The 20,779-nt window shown below is 44.2% G+C and overlaps 2 protein-coding genes across 2 annotated transcripts in view; both read left to right on the top strand.

The window, feature by feature from the left end:
- LOC125456173 (uncharacterized) overlaps positions 1-840 on the top strand; it is a 117,789-nt gene extending 116,949 nt beyond the window's left edge. The window contains exon 19 of the mRNA XM_059648228.1: positions 658-840. Coding sequence (XP_059504211.1) covers positions 658-840 — 183 coding nt within the window. The remainder of the gene's footprint in view (positions 1-657) is intronic.
- Positions 841-10,086: 9,246 nt separating this feature from the next.
- The window catches only part of tnr (tenascin R (restrictin, janusin)), a 153,135-nt gene continuing 142,442 nt past the window's right edge, over positions 10,087-20,779 (top strand). The window contains exon 1 of the mRNA XM_048539986.2: positions 10,087-10,308. The gene's annotated coding sequence lies outside the window, so the exon portion shown is untranslated. The remainder of the gene's footprint in view (positions 10,309-20,779) is intronic.

Raw genomic sequence — 20,779 nt, 5'->3', positions numbered from 1 at the left:
GCAGATGCCAAACAGAAATAGAGAAGTGTCTCCCAGCCAGTGATCACAGTATGAACATACAGCGCATTTACATTTAGAGTCTGTAGATCTTGAGAATAGTTACAAGATGGATTGTGTCTGGTTTTGTTGGCCGGGAGAGTCTGACTGGTAATTGATTTGTGTTGCCAAGATTACAAAGTGTGGAGCTGGATGAATACAACAGGCCAAGCAGCATCTCAGAAGCACAAAAGCTGATGTTTCTGACCTAGACCCTTCATCAGAGGCACTCTGATGAAGGATCTAGGCCCGAAACATCAGCTTTTATGCTCCTGAGATGCTGCTTGGCCTGTTGTGTTCATCCAGCTCCACACTTTTTGTTATCTTGGATTCTCCAGCATCTGCAGTTCCCATTATCACTGATTTGTGTTGCCAGCAGTTTTAATTTGTCTTCCCTGAGAGCTGTTTCTCGCTGACCCTGTGTTCTTATTTTCAGGTTCTGGAACTCATCTGAGGGGGAGCCAGCCTGCTTGATACCACACCCCTTTGATCATCACTTTGGTGAAGCCTTCCTTGGAATTGATTAAAATGTGTAGCTGGTATACCAACCTCCTGTTCATCACGGTCCTTCACCAGCAGTGGCATATGCCAGGACTGTGTGACCATCCACGCTCCTTGTAGGAGCAGCAGCTTGAAGGAATCATTGACCAATCTGTTCGCAAACAGAAATCTGTGCCCAGAAAGGAGCTTGCATTTTCCATAGCACAGTGGGCCAAGTGTGACTGCAAAGGTGTAAAGTCTGTCTTGTCTTTGAGAGATGATCGCAATAGCCAGTACAATTGGATTCCCAAGGGGTGGGGCTAGAGAGAGGAGGCGGTGCCAGCCCATTCTGTTTCAGTTCAGAAACACTTTGCCCAGGAACCCTGACCAGGTTTTGGTTTATGGGCTGCATTTCTCTTGTGACGGTGACTGCATTTGATGTCATTATTTTCACCCTAAACTCTGTTCAAACCGGTGAATGCGTGTGAACCATTGCCACAATGTGTTTTCCTTCAATGTGCGTTGGCGTCAGTGAGTTGAATGGGTGTGTTCTCTGTGGACATGGTTTTCTGAGAGACAGGCAACAATTAGAGAACAAACTGTAGTAGTGCTGTGGAGTCTGTGCGATCTTTTGGGCTTTAAACTTATCAAACTGGTGCAGCATTTGGGGGAATGTCTAATAATAGCGCATTGGACAGATCACTTCAAACTACAGGAGGTGTGGAGGAATGCAGTTTTCACCAGGCCAGCAGTCCTTGATTCCTGACTCTGGGAGTGGTGCTATGGGCTCTAACTGCAGGGACTCAACAAGAACCCCTCACTATCTTCGGGGGAATCAGGGTAAGGGACCCCCTACTGGGTGGGGGGTGGGAGTGGGCTGAGGAGTTGGTGGGGCGATGGGCCCCTGACTCTGTGTGTGAAGAATTGATGGGCCCCCTGACTCTAGGTGAAGAAACCAGGCAAGGGGTCCCCTGATTTTTGGTTGGTGAGGGGAACGAAGGGGCCCTGCCTGCTCAAGAACCTTTGTGGGGAGCATCTGACTGTGGGGAAAGATGGAGCTGCCAAGGCACTGTCTTGATTTATACTTGCTCTTATTTCATTAGCAGTGTGTCCTGGCTCAGGGTTGGAGCTGTGTATTGAGTCTTTGCCTTTCAGCATCCTGATGCTCAGAATTAAATATTGACCTTTTACACAGTCACCAAGCTTCGCTGGACCTGCTTCCTGGGGCTAAACCGTGTCACAGTCCACTGTGTAATTTGAGCTCTGCATTGTGTTATTTTTCTTTCAAGCCAAATAGTAAACTTCTGTAGTGCAGTGTTGGAACATGAAACTTCACTTATTGATTCAAACACTACACTTTGGTTACAACCTTTGTACATTTTCCACTCTGCTTGTTTCTAATCATTGACCATCATTAAAGGATTTTTCAAGTTTGTTTGTTCAGATGTTGTTTTTCCTGAAACCTGTGTCACGTTGTCCTGCTTTTAAATCATAACTACATTTATATTGTGAACCTTGGAAATTGTTGGAGAAACCCAGATTGCTTTCCAGGACATTTAGGACAAAGTAACAGGAATAGGCTCTTCAGCCCCTCAATTCTGTTCTGCAGTTCAGTGAGATCGTGGCTAAATTGTGATCTAGCACCATGTGCCTGCCTTTGGCTCATCTCCCTTAATACCTTTGCTCAGATTTAAATTTAACAACTGATCTAGTGCTCACTGCCGTTTGTGAAAGTGTCCCAAAACATCTACCGTCCTTTGTGTGTAGAAGTGCTTCCTAACATCTCTTACGGTCTGGCCCTAATTCTAAGATTATGCCTGCAAGTTCTTGAATTCCCAGTGAATGGAAATAGTTTATCTATCCTATCTTTTCCTGTTAATTGCTTGAGCAATTTGATAGATACCCTCCCCTTAGCCTTCTAAATTCTAGAGAGAGCAGGCCTAATTTGTATAATCTTGCCCCAGAACCACTGAAGTCCAGGTATCATTCTTGTAAGTCTACATTGTATTCTCTTCAAGGCCAGTATATCGTTCCTAAAATGTCATGTTTAAAGTTGCTGCTAAAACTTACTGTTAAGGTTTGCTAACTATTCCTTCCAAACTACTCACTGAATAATGTTCCTCCCTTTAAACAGTGACTCTCCTCATTCTGTGAGGTCCCTCAGTGACCTTGGCAATGAATATTGGCAGATATTCTGCAATTGTAACTGGCTGACTGGTCTTGAAATGATACAACTAGCTAACATAATGGCATAGGAAGATAGGGTCGACTGTTGAGCCAATTGATTAGCTGTGGTGGCTGATCTCTATCCTTCAACCAAACAAAATTTACCAAATGTGTTCATTTATTTTTCAAATTGTTTTTGAGTGGTTTTGGAGGTATTAGTTTCAAATTTCTCTTCTGGGACATCAACCCTGAACATTCTGGTTCAAATTAAAATTAACTTTTCTGAGACCTGGACCACCCTCTCTGACTGCGTGCGGGTGTACCGACACCACAGTGGTTTGACAAGACCTGGTGAAGCCAGCTTGAGATAACAAATATTCTCCAACCAGCAATGGCTTCATCATACTCTTTTATTTTGAAAAAAGCTTGCGAGTTCATAAACCTTCCACCTAAATGCAAAGAAGCTTATATGAGAATGCAATATGAAAATTCCGGGATGCTTCTCAGTCACCTCCTTCAGCAAGTCCATTCAATTTCTTTGCTGTCCAGCTCAGTCTTCATTAGAGTCACTGTAGGGAATAGTGTTGTTCCAAATTCATAGCTTTCTCTGGTCTCTGATCAGATTTGAGACTAGAGTTTCTAAAATTTTGATGTCTGACAGCGATGAGCAAATAGACCTCTGAACCAATGAATTTGGAACAATGCATTACAGGATATTGGAGAGTCTGTCCAGGCTTGGTTAAAAACTACTTGGCCACTAATTTTGGAGAATTTGAGGTGAAAGCATTGCTGATTTGTGCGAGATGTGGATGTGATTTAAAAAGTGAGTGGATTCACAGTGAATTGTTGACTTTACTAAGGTTAGCTTCTGACACAACTTGACAACCAGTTCTGAGGATGAGTTGCCAAACCTGAAATGTTAACTTTTTTTCTTCACAGATGCTGCCAGGCCTGCTGAGCTTTCCCAGAGATTTTGTTTTTATACCTTTATGCTTAAGATGATGACATGAATGCCAAATTGTAACCATTTCACTGTACTCATGTGAGTACATGTGACAATAAACCTAATTCAGTGCCTTTCAGGTCAGGGTAGGCTGCTTGTTTGACACCATATCCACAATATCCATTGCTGATGCATATCACTTAGATGAGCTCATACAAGGAACACAAAATTAATGTTCAGGTACAGAAAGGAATTTTGCAGTCATTTGACATACTGGCCTTTAGTCCAGGGAATAATGTACAGGAATAAAGTTATATTGTTAGAAGCATCACCATTTTTCTTCTCCCACTGCCTAGTTGAGTTATCAGGGTCATTCAGAATACTGTTAACTATCAAAGAAAGTGTTATATAAATGTACCAGATGACTTTCAGTCTTTATGTCACTCTTCCAGTCTCCCTATAATACTTGTGCATTTAGAAACCTTTGAAGGTCAGTCCATTCAAGTAAAAACAAGCCTTTGGGCCCCATGTCTGCCCTGACCATGATGCCGTTCTAAACTAATCTGTCTGCACATGGTCTGTGTCCCTCTATTTTCTGCCTGCCTGTCTATACACCACTTAAACTTTGCCTTGGTATCTGCTTTGACTTTGCACCCCTCCCCTCCCAATAAAGTGTGTTCCAGACACCTACCACTCTGTGTAAAAAACCTACTTGCACATCTCATTTAAACTTTCTCCCCTCATGTTAAACCCTTGTCTCCTAGTATTTGACATTTCCATTCTGGGAAAAAGAATTTGACTATACAACCTATCCGTGCATCTCATAATTTTATTACACTTCTATCAGGTTGCCCTTCAGCCTGCAATGCTTTAGTGATGATAATCCAGGTTTATTCAATCTCTCCTTAGTATGAATACACCCCACCCAGCCAACGTCCTGGTAACCATTTTTTAACTGTCTTCAACCTTCCTATAGTGTGGCAACCAGAAATGTGCGCTATTCTCCAAAATGTGGCCCAACTAAAATTTTATACAGCTGCAACATGACTTGCCAACCCTATACTCAATGCCCCAATCAACGAAGACAAGCATGCTATATGCCGCCTTAACCAATTTATCTACTTATGTTGCCACTTGTGGACTGGCACCCCAAGATCCCTCCGTAATCAATGAGCTTAAGGGAGCTGCCATTTGCTGTTTACTTTCTTCTTGTAATTGACCTCCCACAATGCATCACCCGACACCTGTCCGGATTCAACTCCATTTGCCATTTCTCTACCCAACTTCTAATTGATCTATATTCTGCTGCATTGTTTGACAACCTTCCTCATTATCCACAACTCCACCAATTTTCATGTCATCTGCAGACTTGCTAGCTAGACAACCTTCATTTTTGTATATAATATATATATTGTATATATGCACATAAACTGCAGATTACCCAGCACTAAACCTTGCAGAACACAGGTTCCAGGCTTCCCATCAGAAAATCACCATCCCACAACTATGCACTCTGTCTTCTTTGACAAAGCCAATTTTGTATCCAACATGCCAGGTCACCATGGTTTCAATGTGACTTAATCTTCTGGGCTAGTCTACAATGATCAAATGCTTTTTAGGCGACATAGCCATGAAGATACCATCCACTGCCCTACTCTTATCAATCATCTTCATCACTTCCTCAAAAGACTCAAATTTCTGTTACAAGATCTCCTCCATGCAAAGCCATGTTGACTATCTCTACTAAATCATTCTTTTCCAAATACAAGTAAGAATTTTCTAAGAAAAGTAATTTTTACCTAAGAATTTTCAGCAATAATTTCCCTTCCACTGATATAAAGCTCACCAGCCTATAATTTCCTGGATTAACCCTGTTACTCTTCTTAAACAAAGGAACAACATTAGCTGTTCTCCAGTCTTCTGGGATCTTGCCTGTGGCTAAAGAAGATGCTAAGATCTTTGTCAAGGCCCCAACAATCTCGTCTCTTGCCTCCCTCAGTATCCTGGTTTAAGTCCCATTGGGCCCTGAAAACTTATCTAATTTAATACTTTTCATGACACTCAACATGACCTCCTTCTTAATCTAAACATGCCCTGAAATACCCCTTCCTAACTTTACCTTCTCCCTGGTGAATACAAATGTGAAGTACTCAATAATCACCTCACTCATTTCTTCTGGCCCCATGTATAAATTCCTTCTTTAGTCCTTGACTGGACCTTCCTTTTCCTGAGCTACTGTCTTGCTTCTTATATATGTACAAACTGCCTCAGGATTCTCCTTATCCAACTTACCAAGGACATATCATGACCTTTTTTAACCATTTCCCCACCCCCAAATTCCTTGTTTAAATTCTTTCATGCTTCCTCATATTTCTCAAGAGCCTTGTCGGATCCCAGTTTCCTAAACCTTACATGTTTCCGTTTCCTTTTTAGCTAAACTTACAATATTTCTCATCATCCAAGATTGTCAAATCTTGCCATCTTTATCCCACATTCTTACAGGAACATTTGGTCCTGAACTCTGACAAACTGGCCTTTAAAACCCTCCGACAAGTCAGATGTTGATTTACCCTCACACAAGCTAAAATATCCAGTTACTGCTTAATATACTGTGGTTAGCTTTCCTCCAATTAAGCACTTCCTGCAAGATCTAGGCTTATTCTTATCCATAACCACCATAAAATTTGCAGAATTATGATCAACATTCTCAAAATTTGCCCACATTGAAACTTCGATCACCTGGCCAGACTCATTCCTCGATAAAACTATTCCCAGTACAGCCCTTCCCCAACTGGACAAGCTACATATTGTTTCAATAAACACTTCTGGATGTACCTAACAAATTCTGCCTCATCTGAGCCCCTGAAACTAAGGAAGTCCCAGTCAGTACTGGGCAAGTTAAAGTCACCCAATACAACTTTACATCTATCCATTACCTGCTGACATGTCTGTTTCTCTGTCTCTCACTGGCTATTGGGAAAATTCAGGAATGTTCTTATTCTTGACTTCTAATCTTATGATCTCGCTGGATGAATCCTCCAGGATATCCTCTCTTGGTGCAGCAGTTACATGCTCCTTAAACAGTAATGCAACTCCCCCACACATTTTACGCCCATCTCTACTTTGCATGTAACATCTAAATGCTGGAATGTTGCACTGTTGCCCTTCTCTCAACCAAGTTTCTGTAATAGCCACAATTTCATAGATCCATGCCCTAATCCAGGCTCTAAACTCATCTACCTTATTTATATTCATCTATGGGATGTGGCTGGGCCAGCATTACTTGCCCATCCCTAGTTACCCTTGAGAAGGTGATGTTGAGCTGCCTTCTTGAACCACTGCAGTCTTCCTGCTGTGGGTTGACCCACAATGCCATTAGGGAGGGAATTCCAGGATTTTTACCCAACGACAGTGAAGGAACGGTGATTTATTTTCAAGTCAGGATGGTGAGTGGCTTGGAGAGGAACTTGAAGATGGTGGCATTCCCATGTGTAGACTGCCCTTGTTCTTCTAAATGGAAGTTTCCATGGGTTTAGAAGGTGATGTCTGAAGATCTTTTGTGAAATTCTGCAGTACATATTGTAGATGGCGCACACTGTTGCTGCTGAACGTCTGTGGTGGAGTGAGTGGATGCTTATAAATGTGGTGTCAATCAAGTGGGCTGCTTTGTTCAAGTTTCTTGAATGTTTTTGGGTTTGCACCCATCCAGGCAAATGGGGAGCATTCCATCACACTCCTGACTTGTGCCTTATAGATGGTGGACAGACTTTGGAGAGTCAGGAGCTGAGTTGCTCACTGCAGTATTCCTAGCTTTTGACCTGCTCTTGTAGACACTGTGTTTATGTGGTGAGTCCTGTTGAGTTTCTGGTCAATATCAATACCAAGGACATTGATAGTGTGGGATTCAGTGATGGTACTGCCAACGAATGTCTTGCTGCACCAAGAGAATGTCAATGTATGCTTGGATTGTCTCTTATTGGTGATGGCCATAACTTGGCATTTGGGTCACATTCTTTGCTGCTTGTCAGCCCAAGCCTGGATATTGTCCAGATCTTGTTGCATTTGAACATGGACTGGTTCAGTTTCTGAGGAGTTGCAAATAGTGCTGAACATTGTGCAATCATCAGTGAAGACCCCCACTTCTGACCTTATGATGGAGGGAAGGTCATTGATGAAGTAGCTGAAGATGGTTGGGTCTAGGACACTACCCTGAGGAACTCCTGCAGAGATGTCCTAGAGCTGAGATGACTGACCCCCAACAACCACAACCATCTTCCCATGTGTCAGGTATCACTCCAACTACCGGAGAGTTTGTCCCCTGATACCCATCGATTCCAGTTTTGCTAGGGCTTCTTGATACCACACTCAGTCAGATGCAGCTTTGATGTCACCTCACCTCTGGAATTCAGCTCCTTTGTCCATGTTTGAACCAAGGCTGTAATGAGGTCAGGAGCTGAATGGCCCTGGTGGAACCCAAACTGGGCATTTCTGAGATGGTTATTGAGCAGGTGCTGTTATACTCCATGCATTGAAATAAATAGACATCAGACCGCTAGTCCCAACATGTTCATTAATTTGGCTCTGCCTGTTTTTCCGATTAGACTTATCTGATTTAATCTCTACTTCCTCCTCAATCATTCCACAGGCTGTGCTATTGCTCTGTGTCCCAATTCCTGTCAGACTCGTTTAAAAGGTCCCAATTAGCAGTAGCACATCTAAAACTGGATTTTTAAATGTATTCCCCTACTGGCTTGTTGAGTGCTCCTCCAATGTATTTTGTTATTGTTTGTGAACTATCCATAATCCCATATTATTGCCAGGCTGGGATATCTTTGCAGGAGCATGAGCACATATATCATAGAATCATAAAGAACAGAATGGACCCTCCAGCATAACATGACAATTCACTTGATATCTCCTTCCCCTGACATCCTAGGCCTGCCAAAGCCTCCCCACTCACCCTCAGCACTGCCCTCACCTTCAGCATTGCCCTCATCCTCAGCAGTGCCCTTACCCTCCACCCTCACCCTCAGCACTGTCCTCACCCTCAGCATTGCCCTTACCTTCAGCACTGCCCTCATCCTCACCCTCAGCACTGTCCTCATTCTCAACCCCAGCACTGCCCTCACACTCAGCACTGCCCTTGCCCTTAGCACTGCCTTCACCCTCACCCTCACCCTCAGCACTGACCTCACCGTCAGCACTGCCCTTACCCTCAGCACTGACCTCATCCTCACTCTCAGCACTGTCCTCACCCTTCAAACCCATCCACAGCACAGCTCTCACCCTCATCCTTAGCACTGTCTTCACCCCCCTACCTCACACTCAACCCTGCCCTCACTCTCAGCACAGCTCTAACCCTCCAATCTCACACTCAGCACTGTCCTCACCTTCCATCCTCACCTAAGCCCTCAGTCCTGCCAACACCGCCCACCTCATCCTCAGCACTGCCTACACCCTCTCTACCCGACCTCTCCCTCTGATCTGGCAACACCCCCATCCTCATTTTCCATTCAACATTCACCCTGATCCTCCTTTCTTACCTGTCAAGCAACATCAATGCTTCTGCATCCCCAGCCCCCAACGCCAAAACCTCATTGCCCAATCCCTTCTTTTCAATCCGACATGCCCACCCACCCCCTGAGGTGTGCTCCGAAATGCCTGACTGATGCCAGCCATGGCAGCCCACAGTGATCTGCTGCCTCTGAGCATTCCCTGTCCTGGACACCCCGATCGACACCCTGGGGTAGCTGCTGGCCAACACTCTGTGCAGTGAGGGCCACCCTGTTGCCCCTGATATCCAGTCCCACTGTTTTGTGAGTGTGGGTCTGTGAGTGGCACAGTGCCTGTGTGAAGATACCAACTCTGGGACAGATTGCAGCGGGTCGAGGGTCTGGGAGGAATCAGGGATTAGAAACATCCCACAAAACTCTGGCACTGGACAAGCAATTGGAATTTGATAAATTCCTGATCAATCTGGGAAAATGTGGGCAAGTCAGATTCTAACCCACTTCCTTTCATAAATGATCTGTGTTCTTTTCCCACCAAAGTGGAGGAAATCATGTGCATTTATACTCATGTCCCCTTGTAAATTGTTGTCGCCTTCAATTTTAAACTATACGACAGTCTTCATTATTAACAATCCATTCTATTTTAGTTCGATTAGCAATAAGAATTTATGTCTTTGATTCCGGAATCTACCTTTAGCATAAATGGCGATTAGCAATGGACTCAGCTCCAACAGGGACTAGTCAATGTCAGAGAGTAGGTAAAAGTGTGTGCGCTTGAGATCAAATTCTGCTGCAATATACTCCAGACCCAGCAGAGGGCAGGCTGTATTAGATTCAATTGTGAGTAATGAGCCAAATTCATTACATAAAATGATCAAGTCCAATGTGATGCTTGAAAGGGAGGAACATGCCAAAGGCCTACAATTCTGGAGTATCATAGAACCCGACAGTGCAGAAAGAGGCCTTTCAGTCCATTGAGTTTACACCAGATGTCTGAAGAGCATTCCACCCAGACCCAGCCCCAGGGGTAACCATGACCAGGGGTGAAGGCCGTGCATCACGAGGAAATGGAATTTCAATCAGAGCCAAGAGCTTTACAATCATTAAACATCCCTAAAATACCAGGAATGAAACAAACAATGGCTCTGAGAGTGACAATACTCCCAGCAGCAGGTGAGTTTCAAAATAAAGAGGTGAGCATGTTGAAATTATCCTCAACATAATTTTCCAAAATTTCTCTCAATTTGGCATCATTCTGTGCTCGTCATTCGGTATTATTAAAATAAAACGTGACGAAAGTTAATCTCAGTTGGAAGGGAGAATAACAGATGGGTCTGTAGCTTAAAAACCAAAAAGCAACAATCTAGGAGCGTACTAGGAGTGTACCTCAAAGCCCAAGGGAAACAGTAGAGTGGATATGTAGGCAAATTTCTGTGAAGTGAAAAAGTGAAAGGGAATAAAAGTGAGGGATTTCAACTTCCCAGGGTAAACGTGTGCAGTCATTGTGTGAAAGCTTTTAAGGGTGTCAAACTTTTAAAGTACATCCAGGGCAGCTTTTAAGCCACTATGTAGGAGACCGCACAAGAGAAGAGGGGTGTTGGCCTGGACTTGATTTTATAGCTGGGCGGGTAAGTAGTTGGAATATCAACAGAGAGCATTAAGCAGACAGTGAACATCTCTCCATTAGTTTTAAAATTGATAGAATAATAACAATAGAATCATTTGACACAGAAGACACCTTCTGGCCCATCAAACCTGTACCACCAAAATTATGCTACTTCTGTGCACTAGGCCCACAGCCTAATTGTTACAGAAAAGGCCAAGGAAGGGCCTAAAATCAAAGTTCTCAACTGGGGGCAAGGCCAATTTTGGTAAGACCAGTAATGATTTGGCTAGAGTGGACTGGGAGCAGATATGTCCTGGTAAATCTGCCTCAGAACAATGGGATAAATCTCAGAAGGAAATATGGAGGGTACAGGGCTAACATGTTCCAATAAAGAACAGGGGTGGGACTATCAAATCCCGTGAAACCTGGATATCGAGGAATACAGAGAATGGGTTAACAGAAAAAGCAAGGTTTATGGCAGATACCAAGATCTCAAATTGTAGAGACCTAGAGGGATATAGAATGTGCAAGAAGGAATTTAAAAGGGAAATTAGGAGAGTTAAAAGGGGATGTGAAAGGATACTAGGAGGTAAAATAAAAGGAAATGTTATGAGGCAAAAACTCTGATAAGATTTAAGATGTGTGCTTGCAATGCCAATAGATGCAAGGCCAAGTGCTGGAAAATGAAATAGAGTAGTTCAATGGCTGTTTTTGACCAGCACAGATGTAATGGGCTGAAGGGTTTATTCTTTGCTGCAGATCTCAATTGCTGTATGATCTCACTCATGCACCCCAATGGCACTTTCTCCTGTAATCAAAGAAAGTGTGACACTTTCCCATTTAACTCCTCCACCCTCAATGATCAAGTACTCAGGGTTCTTTTCAAACTATGGACTTTGTTGACATAGTGATCTCCTTGACACCAGGCCCCTTAAAGGCAATACCTTCTAAACTCACAACAACTTCCATCTTGAAGGACAAGGGCAGCAGATACATGCGAGCATCATCCCCTGCAACTTCCCCTCCAAGCCCTATTGTTATTTGATCTAAATCCTGGAATTCCCTCCCTAAGGGTCATCCTACAGCATGTGGGTTCAAGAAGTCAGTTCACCACCACCTTCTCCAGGGTGACTGAGGACGGGCAATAAATGCTGGCCCGCCAGAGATGTCCATGTCCCAGGAAAAAGTAAAACAAATTACAGGCTGGGCGATACCTTTGAAGAAAACTTCTGACTCCATTTGATTCTGAGATATTTTTGGTTTTATTTTCTCAGTGAATGTGTGGTGATGATTCTGTCTCCGCCACTCACACTCTGGACACAATCTGTCTCATTATCATCTACTTTGATCTTTTATGGTCATTCTTCTCTAATCTACTCACTCCTTCCTTCCACCCAATCACCAATCATACCTTTAGAATGTACCCCCATGCCCTCTACATTCCCCTGCCTCTGCTCTTACCTAAAATCTATTCTTCATTCATTAACTTGTTTCTCTTTATCTCTCCATCGATCACACCAGACCTTGCTGAGTTTCTCCGGTGTTTTTATGCTGACAGTGGTTCTCCTGATTGCTCGGTTTGGGGGCAGTGCCAGGGCAGAAAGAGTTGATTCGTATAACTTGTACTGTATCCCCTCCAAAGTGGTGCCCTTCCGTTTATGAGTCAATCTCCAGTGTGTTCATGCAGAACTGTTTCAGTATTGGGGGTGGCAAGTTGGCGCTTGGGGGTTTACTGCCCCAGTCCATTCCCTTTCACGCATTTCATCATGGGCCACTGCTCCCTCCCTGCAACCACATGCCAGCAAACACCCCTTGATCCAGGACCTGGCAGCCCCTCAGCTCCAGAGGGGTAAAGAAATCCCTCTCTCTCTGGTGATGCCCACTCAGCCCCAACCTGCTCCTGGTGTCTCACATGCACGGGAGACAGACTTGAGAGGAATACCCACAAGGGACAGAATTTTCCTGATGCATATTAGTCCTGACAGCTGGGGAATGTTGCAATTAATTTGTCTAAACTTAGCTCAGTCCAAATAATCCATTGTATTCACTTCAACCCAGAGGCGATGCAATTTAATTCACAAACACATTAAAATTCAAGGAAATGTTAAAATGGCAAGTCAGCTCCTGTAAAACTTGAGTGTGTCTCAGTGGCAGCTTCTGTCTGTCAGTGTGTGTCTCAGAGTCAGCTCCTGTGATTCTGTGTACCTCAGAGTTAGCTCCTGTGTGTCTGTTTATATGTCTCAGCGTCAGTTCCTGTATGTCTCTGTGTGCCTCAGTGTCAGCTTCTGTGTGTGTGCTGTAGTGTCAGCTCCTGTATGTTTAAAATGTGTAGTTAAACAGGAACCCCTGTTGTTATGTACAAAATGGTTACAGAAAGTCACGTCCTTTCCATTGTTGCCAATGCCAAGACATCCCATTGGTTATTTTTATAAATGACTTGAACGCAGGCATATGTGGATGGGTTAGTAAGTTTGCAGATGACACTAAAGTCGGTGGAGTGGTGGACAGTGTGGAAGAATGTTGCAGGTTGCAGGGAGACTTGGATAAACTGCAGAATTGGGCTGAAAGGTGGCAAATAGAGTTCAATGTGAGGTGATTCACTTTGGGAAGAATAATAGGAAGGTAGAATACTGGGTCAATGGAAAGATTCTTAGTAGTGTGGATGTGCAGAGGGATCTTGGTGTCCATGTACATAGATTCCTGAAAGTTGCCACCCAGCTTGCTGTTAAAAAGGCTTACAGTGTGTTCGGTTTTATTGGTAGAGGGATTGAGTTCCGGAGCCGTGATGTCATGCTGCAACTGTACAAAACACTAGTGCAGCCTCATTTGGAATATTGGGTGCAGTTCTGGTCGCTGCATTACAGGAAGGATGTGGAAGCATAGGAAAAGGTGCAGAGGAGATTTACCAGGATGTTGCCTGGTCTGGAGCGCAGGCCCAATGAAGAAAGGCCGAGGGACCTGGGTCTGTTCTCATTGGAGATCAGAAAGCTAAGAGGGGATTTGATAGAGACATACAAGATGATCAGAGGATTAGATAGGGTGGACAGTGAGTCTTTTTCCGAGGGTGATGACTTCAGCTTGTACAAGGGAACATAGCTACAAATTGAGTGGTGATAGATTTAAGACAGATGTCAGAGACAGGTTCTTTACTCAGAGAGTGGTAAGGGCGTGGAACGCCCTGCCTGCCAATGTAGTTAACTCAGCCACCTTAGGGGCATTTAAACATCCTTGGATAAGCATATGGATGATGATGGGATAGTATAGGGGGAGGGGCTTAGATTAGTTCACAGGTCAGCGCAACATTGAGGGCCAAAGGGCCTGTTCTGTGCTGTATTGTTCTATATTCTATGTTCTAAGTTCCATGTTCTATGTTAAGTGGCCATGGCTTGGCTGGTGGTGTTAGTGAGGTTAGTTTGAGTACAGGAGAAGTGATATCTTTCTGCAACTGTAGACGAGCTTAGCTCCACTCACCTGGAGAATTATATGCAGTTATGGTTTCCCAGTCTCATTGTGGGTGTGCTATAATGGTTCACCAGACTTGTTCCCTGGTTGGTGTTGTATGGAGAGTCATAGAGTCACAGGGTAATACAGCATGGAAACGGGCCCTTCAGCCTAAACTGGTCCATGCTGACCATGGTGCCCACTCAATTAATTCCAGTTGCCCGCATTTGGTCCAAAACCCTGTAAACCCTTCCCTGTCCATGTACCTATCCAAATGTTTTTTTTTAAATGTTGCTATTGTACCTGCCTCAACTATTTTCTCTGGCAGCCCATTCCATATACTCTGTGTGAAGAAGTTGCCCCTAGGACCATCTTAAATCTTTCCCCTCTCACCTTATTCCTGTGCCCTCTAGTTTTCAATTCCCCATCCCCAGGAAAAAGTCTATATGCATTCATCCTATCTATGCATCTCATGATTAATACATCTCAACAAGGCTCCCCCTCATTCTCCTTTGTTCCAAGCAATATAATTCTATCCTGGTCAACCTCTCCCTGTAACTCAGGCCTACAAGTCCTTGCAACATCCTTTTAAATCTTCTTTGCACACTTTCCAGTTTAACTATCTTCCCTATAACAGGTTAACCACGACTGTACACAATACTCCAAGTGCAGCCTGACCAATGACTTACACAACTGTAATATAACATCCCAACTCCTGCACTCAGTGCCTTGACCAATAAAGGCTAGCATGTTAAATGCCTTCTTCACCACCCTGTCTACCTGTGACATTGCTTTCAGTGAAGTGTGTACTTGTACTCCAAGGTCCCTCTGTTCCACAACACACCTCAGGTCCTTACCATTTACTGTATAAGTCCTACCTTGATTGACTTTCCAAAGTGCAATACCTTACACTTATCTGTATTGAATTGCATTTGTCAATTATTAGCCCACTTCCTCATCTGATTCTCACTCTGTAATTTTTGATAAACCTCCCCACTATCAACAATACCTCCTAAGTATGTATCATCCACAAACTTACAAATTATGCCTTGTTCTTTCACATCCAGATCATTAATGTTAGTAAGAAATAACAAAGGCCCCAGCACTGACCCCTGTGTCACAACACTGACTAGATCTCTAGTCTCTAGGTCTCCAGTCTGAGAAACAACCTTCAATCATCACCCTCTGCTTCCTACCAGTGAGCCAGTTTTGAATCCAATTAGCTAGCTCTCCCTGGATCCCATGCAGCCAAACTTCCATGATCAGCCTTGGCAAAGGCTTTACCGTAGTCCATATAGACATCATCCACTGCCCTACCCTCATACAACCTCTCGGTTACCTTTTCAAAAAACTCTAAAAGATTTGTCAGACGTGACTTCCTGTGCACAAATCCATGCTGACTATCCCAAATCAGACCTTGACTATCCAAATGTTGATTGATTTGTCCCTTAGTTGTCCCAGAGAGACTGGACAAACAGAGCTCTGTATTTTCCAGAGTTCCATGGAATGAGAGGTGATCTCATTCAAACTACACAATACTAAGTACGATAGGATAGACAAAGATGAAAGGTTTGGGATTTGGGTTGGGAGTGACTAGAACCAAGGGGCATAATTTAAAAATAAAGGCACACCATTTAGTCTGAGATGAGGAGAAATTATTTTTTCTCAGAGCATTGTGACTGTTTGGAATTCTCTACCCACAGAGGGCTATGGAAGCTCAATCTTTGAGTATGTTTAAGGTGGAGATTGATAAGTTTCTGATTCCAGTGGTATACAGTGCTATCGTCTGGAGGTGGGTGAAAGGCATTGAAGTGCTCAACATTATAGAACCGCAGAGCAGACTCAGGGGCTGAATGGCAGTCTTCCTTTCTTATCCTATGCAGGAACTCCCAACCCACCTGCTCCAAATAATTGAACATGGTTTCAGAACTGGTTGTATCGCAGTGAAATCTGAGCTGTTTACATTCCTGGGCTGACATCAGAGGTCTCCTTGTTTCAATTTTCCATTGTAGTTCCACAATGTGAACATCTGACTGGAAGTTAAGCAACTTTGACCCTGGACCAAACAACATGAGGCAAGATTTTACCTCAGTCAAGTTAACTTCACTCCAGACTCTTACAGAAAGCTGGGGTAATATACAAAATACCATGCAAGGACTGTGAGGAATATTACATAGGCCAAACTGGATGAAAATTGACTGTACCGATACATGAACACCAACTAGCCACCGAGAGACACAAACCAATTCTCACGTCTTACTATGTACAGGAAACAAAGGGCATGAATTTGACTGGGACAATACATCCATAATAGCACGAGCCAAACAGAGACACACTAGCGAATTCCTGGATGCCTGGTTTTGCAACCAGAACTCCATCAACAAACACATTGTATTAGACCCTGTGTACAAACCACTGAAAATCAAAACCAGAAGTAATGCCAACCACCTCAGCAAACTGAGACATATAAATAGCAAGCAGGACAGAACATCAACGCTTCACTAGAGGTGCACTGATGATGTTACCCAGCAGGGTGACAAAATGTTTGCAACCAAACACACCAGCTCGCCCAAGCATGTCTACAACCTCATCCACAACCTGAGCTACAAAGTTCCATGAACACTCTAGAAAGCTGGTTAAACAGAATGTGAAAGACCTCCTCTGCTAGCATGAGAGTGTCCTTCCTACACTTTCAAACAATACTTTCCTTTCATGGTCTTAATACTCATAAATGCAGCATTTATTTGCCAATTCGTCGATGCTGAGACTTCAAGAGAAGGGTTGGCCGCAGTACAAGATCAGAGCTCACAGAGATGTTTAACATGGGGCTGTGTATTTATCAACCCTCCTGTATCGTTTCCTCACAGTGAGGGAACTCTGATGAGCAGCCTTGTTTCCAGCCTCCCCCATTAAATACGCATTAAGCTGTTATTTGCACAAGTCTGTCTGTGCAGTCATTGAAACTTCTCACACCTCATTGTTCTATCCTCCTGTGACAACATTAACACTGGCATCAGTCCACATACGGCCAGTTAGCTGTGGACCAGTCAGCATGCAGTCCACTCACCAACAGGACTGTCAACATTCATAGGCAGACATCTGTCTCCTAGCATCTGGCTTTTGGAACCCTCCCAGATTTATTGGGAAGGTGGGAGAGGTAGTAACTGGGAGACATGGGGCTTGGAAATTCAACTGACTCCATTGCTGGGATCTGTGTATGTGTCGGGTTTATACGTCAAAGTCTTTGTAAGAGTCTGGGGCTGTGTGTGTCTGCGTGTGGTCCACAGAGGCTAGTATCCCATCACCAAATCACTCTTTATTTACATGTGGAGAGACCTTGACACTGATCCAGTTCCCTCAGACCCAGCTCTCAGTGTGGACGGAACCTCTGACACTCTTGTTTATATCTGTCAGCCGGGGCCAGATTAATACCCTCAGTTAGAGAACTTATATTCAATGTGGCCTACCTGGTTGACCTTGTTTCAATCACTGTACAGCTGGATTTGCATCTGGAAGTGTGTGTTAGGGTGTGTAGGTGTACATCTGTGGGTCTGTGTCTGCAAGTCTGTGTGTGTGTGTTTATGTGAGAGAGAGAGTGTGTGTGTGTGTGTGTGTGTGTGTGTGTGTGTGTGTGTGTGTGTGTGTGTGTGTGTGTGTGCTTGTGTGAGTGTGTCAGGTCTTTTTGTGTGTGTGTTAGTGTGTTTTTGCAAATATGTGTTTGTCCTTGTCTGTATCTGTGTGTGTGTGTCTGTTTATATGTGTCAGTGAGAGCCTGTTTTTGCTGATATCTCTGTGTTTCAGATTCTCTCTGTGTCTGTGACATGCACTTGCGTGAGTTTCAGTGTGTCTATTTCTCTGCGTGTGAGGCAGTCTCTATGTGTTTGCATCTGTTTGTCAGTGTGTGAGAAACTGTCCATCTGTGAGACTGTCTGTGTCTTTGTGTATGTGAGTCTGTGTATGTGAAAGAGTCTCTGTGTGTGTGAGGGTCTATGTGTTTTTGAGACCATGTGAGTGTCTGAGCATGAGTATGTGTGTGTGCATATGTGTATGCATGTGAATAGGGGACTGTGTGTTTGTTTAAGGAGTGTGTGTGTGTGTGTGTGTGTGTTTGGGGGCTGTGTGTGTCGGTGTGTGAGTTTCTGTGTGCGCATGAGTCTGTATGTCTGTGCGTATGAGTGTGTGCATGTGGAGCTGTGAATGTGTATCTATGTCTGTGTTTGTATCTGTGGGCTGAAGGCATAAACTTGCCACTATCAGGCCCAGCTCCAACACCCCATGCTCCCTCACCCACAGCCATCAATGTAGCACATCAAGGTCTCTCTGACAGTGCCACAGAAGAGAGGCAGCAGTATCTAGCTGTGCCTGTCGCAGCAAAACTGTGCGTGAATGCATGGTATGCCACAAGTGCTTGTTGAAGATGTTTGGGCAGTTTCCAACTTTACAAAGAGATCTTTCTCTTTCCATAATGATCCTTCAATCAGTAGCTAACAGAATGAGTGATAAGACAATATAAGAACAGAGAAAACAGCTAACTCAGCCCTTGCTGATCCATCCTGAAATATTACTGTAGCTACATGATTTTATTCTTTGAGATGTGTTGGCCTGTGCCAAGACCAGTATTTATTTCCCAGTATAAGGACTAAATTGACTGGCTTGTCTAGCTACAACACTGGCATTGACTTGCTGAGCTCAGCTTCCTGGAGAGGGAAGGGCCAAGGGGACCAAGGTACACACTAAGTGCACTTCATCTGATGAAGGGTCTCGGCCCGAAACGTCAGCTTTTGTGCTCCTGAGATGTTGCTTGGCCTGCTGTGTTCATCCAGCTCCACATTTTGTTATCTTGGATTCTCCAGCATCTGCAGTTCCTATTATCTCTACACACTAAGGGCTTGCTCGTCACGAGGAGGCACAGTAGGGTCTGTCAGCTCAACTTGGAGGAGGGCTGATGTGAGATGTGAGAAGTAGTAGGGGAGAGGTAGTGGTTAGACAGATACAGAAAGACCTGGATAAGGGGTGGATGGACAGAATGAGAGAGAGGGCCAAAGAGAAAAGAAGCTTAATGACTGGAAAGAGGCATCAATGAATGAGAGACAAGAAATAGGAAAATTTGGGAAAAGGGTAGGAAGAATATCAACAGCTATATGCAGAAAAACATCCCACATTAATGACAAGGGGACTATCAAAAATTCCTCAGCACCGACCCTCCGACAGTGCAGCACTCCCTCAGTACTGACCCTCTGACAGTGCTGTGCTCCCTTAGCACTGACCCTCTGACAGTGCTGCGCTCTCTCAGTACTGACCCTCCGACAGTGTGGTACTCCCTCAGTACTGACCCTCCGACGGTATGGTACTCCCTCAGTACTGACCCTCTGACAGTGCTGTGCTCTCTCAGTACTGATCATTCGACAATGCAGCACTCTCTCAGCATTGACCCTTCCACAGTGCCACACTCTCTCTGCATCAACCCTGTAACAGTGTGGCACTCCCTCAGTACTGACCTCCAACAGTGCCATTTCTATGTGTATCTGATGTCTATAGTCTGTAAAGTGCCTGGTATTTTCAAGTGACATGATGTTGTCAATTGTCAGAGAATGAAGGGGTTCCAGTAACAGGCTGCAGTCAGATTCTATTTGAAGAATTCTCTGCCTCACTACTCTGCTAGTGCCCTTCAATCAATGGTTAGACAATGGACACTATGCTGTGGCAAGGTGAGAGTGGATATGTGAGGATGGGGTCTGACAGTATGACAGCTGATCACCAACGAAACTGAATGGAGACTCCTGATTGGCTGTCATAGACACAAACTTGCAGTGTGTGTCTAGTGCTTTCCCAGCTTGGTCAGCAAATAATTTCATTCAAACTGAGTTAGAGCCAGTGATCAATATCTCCAGGTTGTTGTCTCTCCAATAATCATTTCCCCTCCAATCCATTTTGAGTGGAATCTTGCCAATTCTGTCACAATCAATCAGCGTTCTGCAATCCCATGACCCGGCTGAAAAACAACTCATAGAACACAGGCCTCAGAAAAACTCATTCAGTTCCCAGACTCCATCAAGCCAATATAATACTGCGTCCAGTTCTGGGCGCCCTATTATAGGAAAGATGTGGATGCTTTGGAGAGGGTTCAGAGGAGGTTTACCAGGATGCTGCCTGGACTGGAGGGCTTATCTTATGAAGAGAGGTTGACTGAGCTCGGTCTCTTTTCATTGGAGAAAAGGAGGAGGAGAGGGGACCTAATTGAGGTATACAAGATAATGAGAGGCATAGATAGAGTTGATAGCCAGAGACTATTTCCCAGGGCAGAAATGGCTAGCACGAGGGGTCATAGTTTTAAGCTGGATGGTGGAAAGTATAGAGGGGATGTCAGAGGCAGGTTCTTTACGCAGAGAGTTGTGAGAGCATGGAATGCGTTGCCAGCAGCAGTTGTGGAAGCAAGGTCATTGGGGTCATTTAAGAGACTGCTGGACATGTATATGGTCACAGAAATTTGAGGGTGCATACATGAGGATCAATGGTCGGCACAACATTGTGGGCTGAAGGGCCTGTTCTGTGCTGGACTGTTCTATGTTCTATGTTCTATAACACAGAGCTTCATTT

Source organism: Stegostoma tigrinum, chromosome 8 (assembly GCF_030684315.1).
Source record: "Stegostoma tigrinum isolate sSteTig4 chromosome 8, sSteTig4.hap1, whole genome shotgun sequence".
Classification (NCBI taxonomy): Eukaryota; Metazoa; Chordata; class Chondrichthyes; order Orectolobiformes; family Stegostomatidae; genus Stegostoma; species Stegostoma tigrinum.
This window is presented reverse-complemented; position numbering and strand designations above follow the sequence as displayed.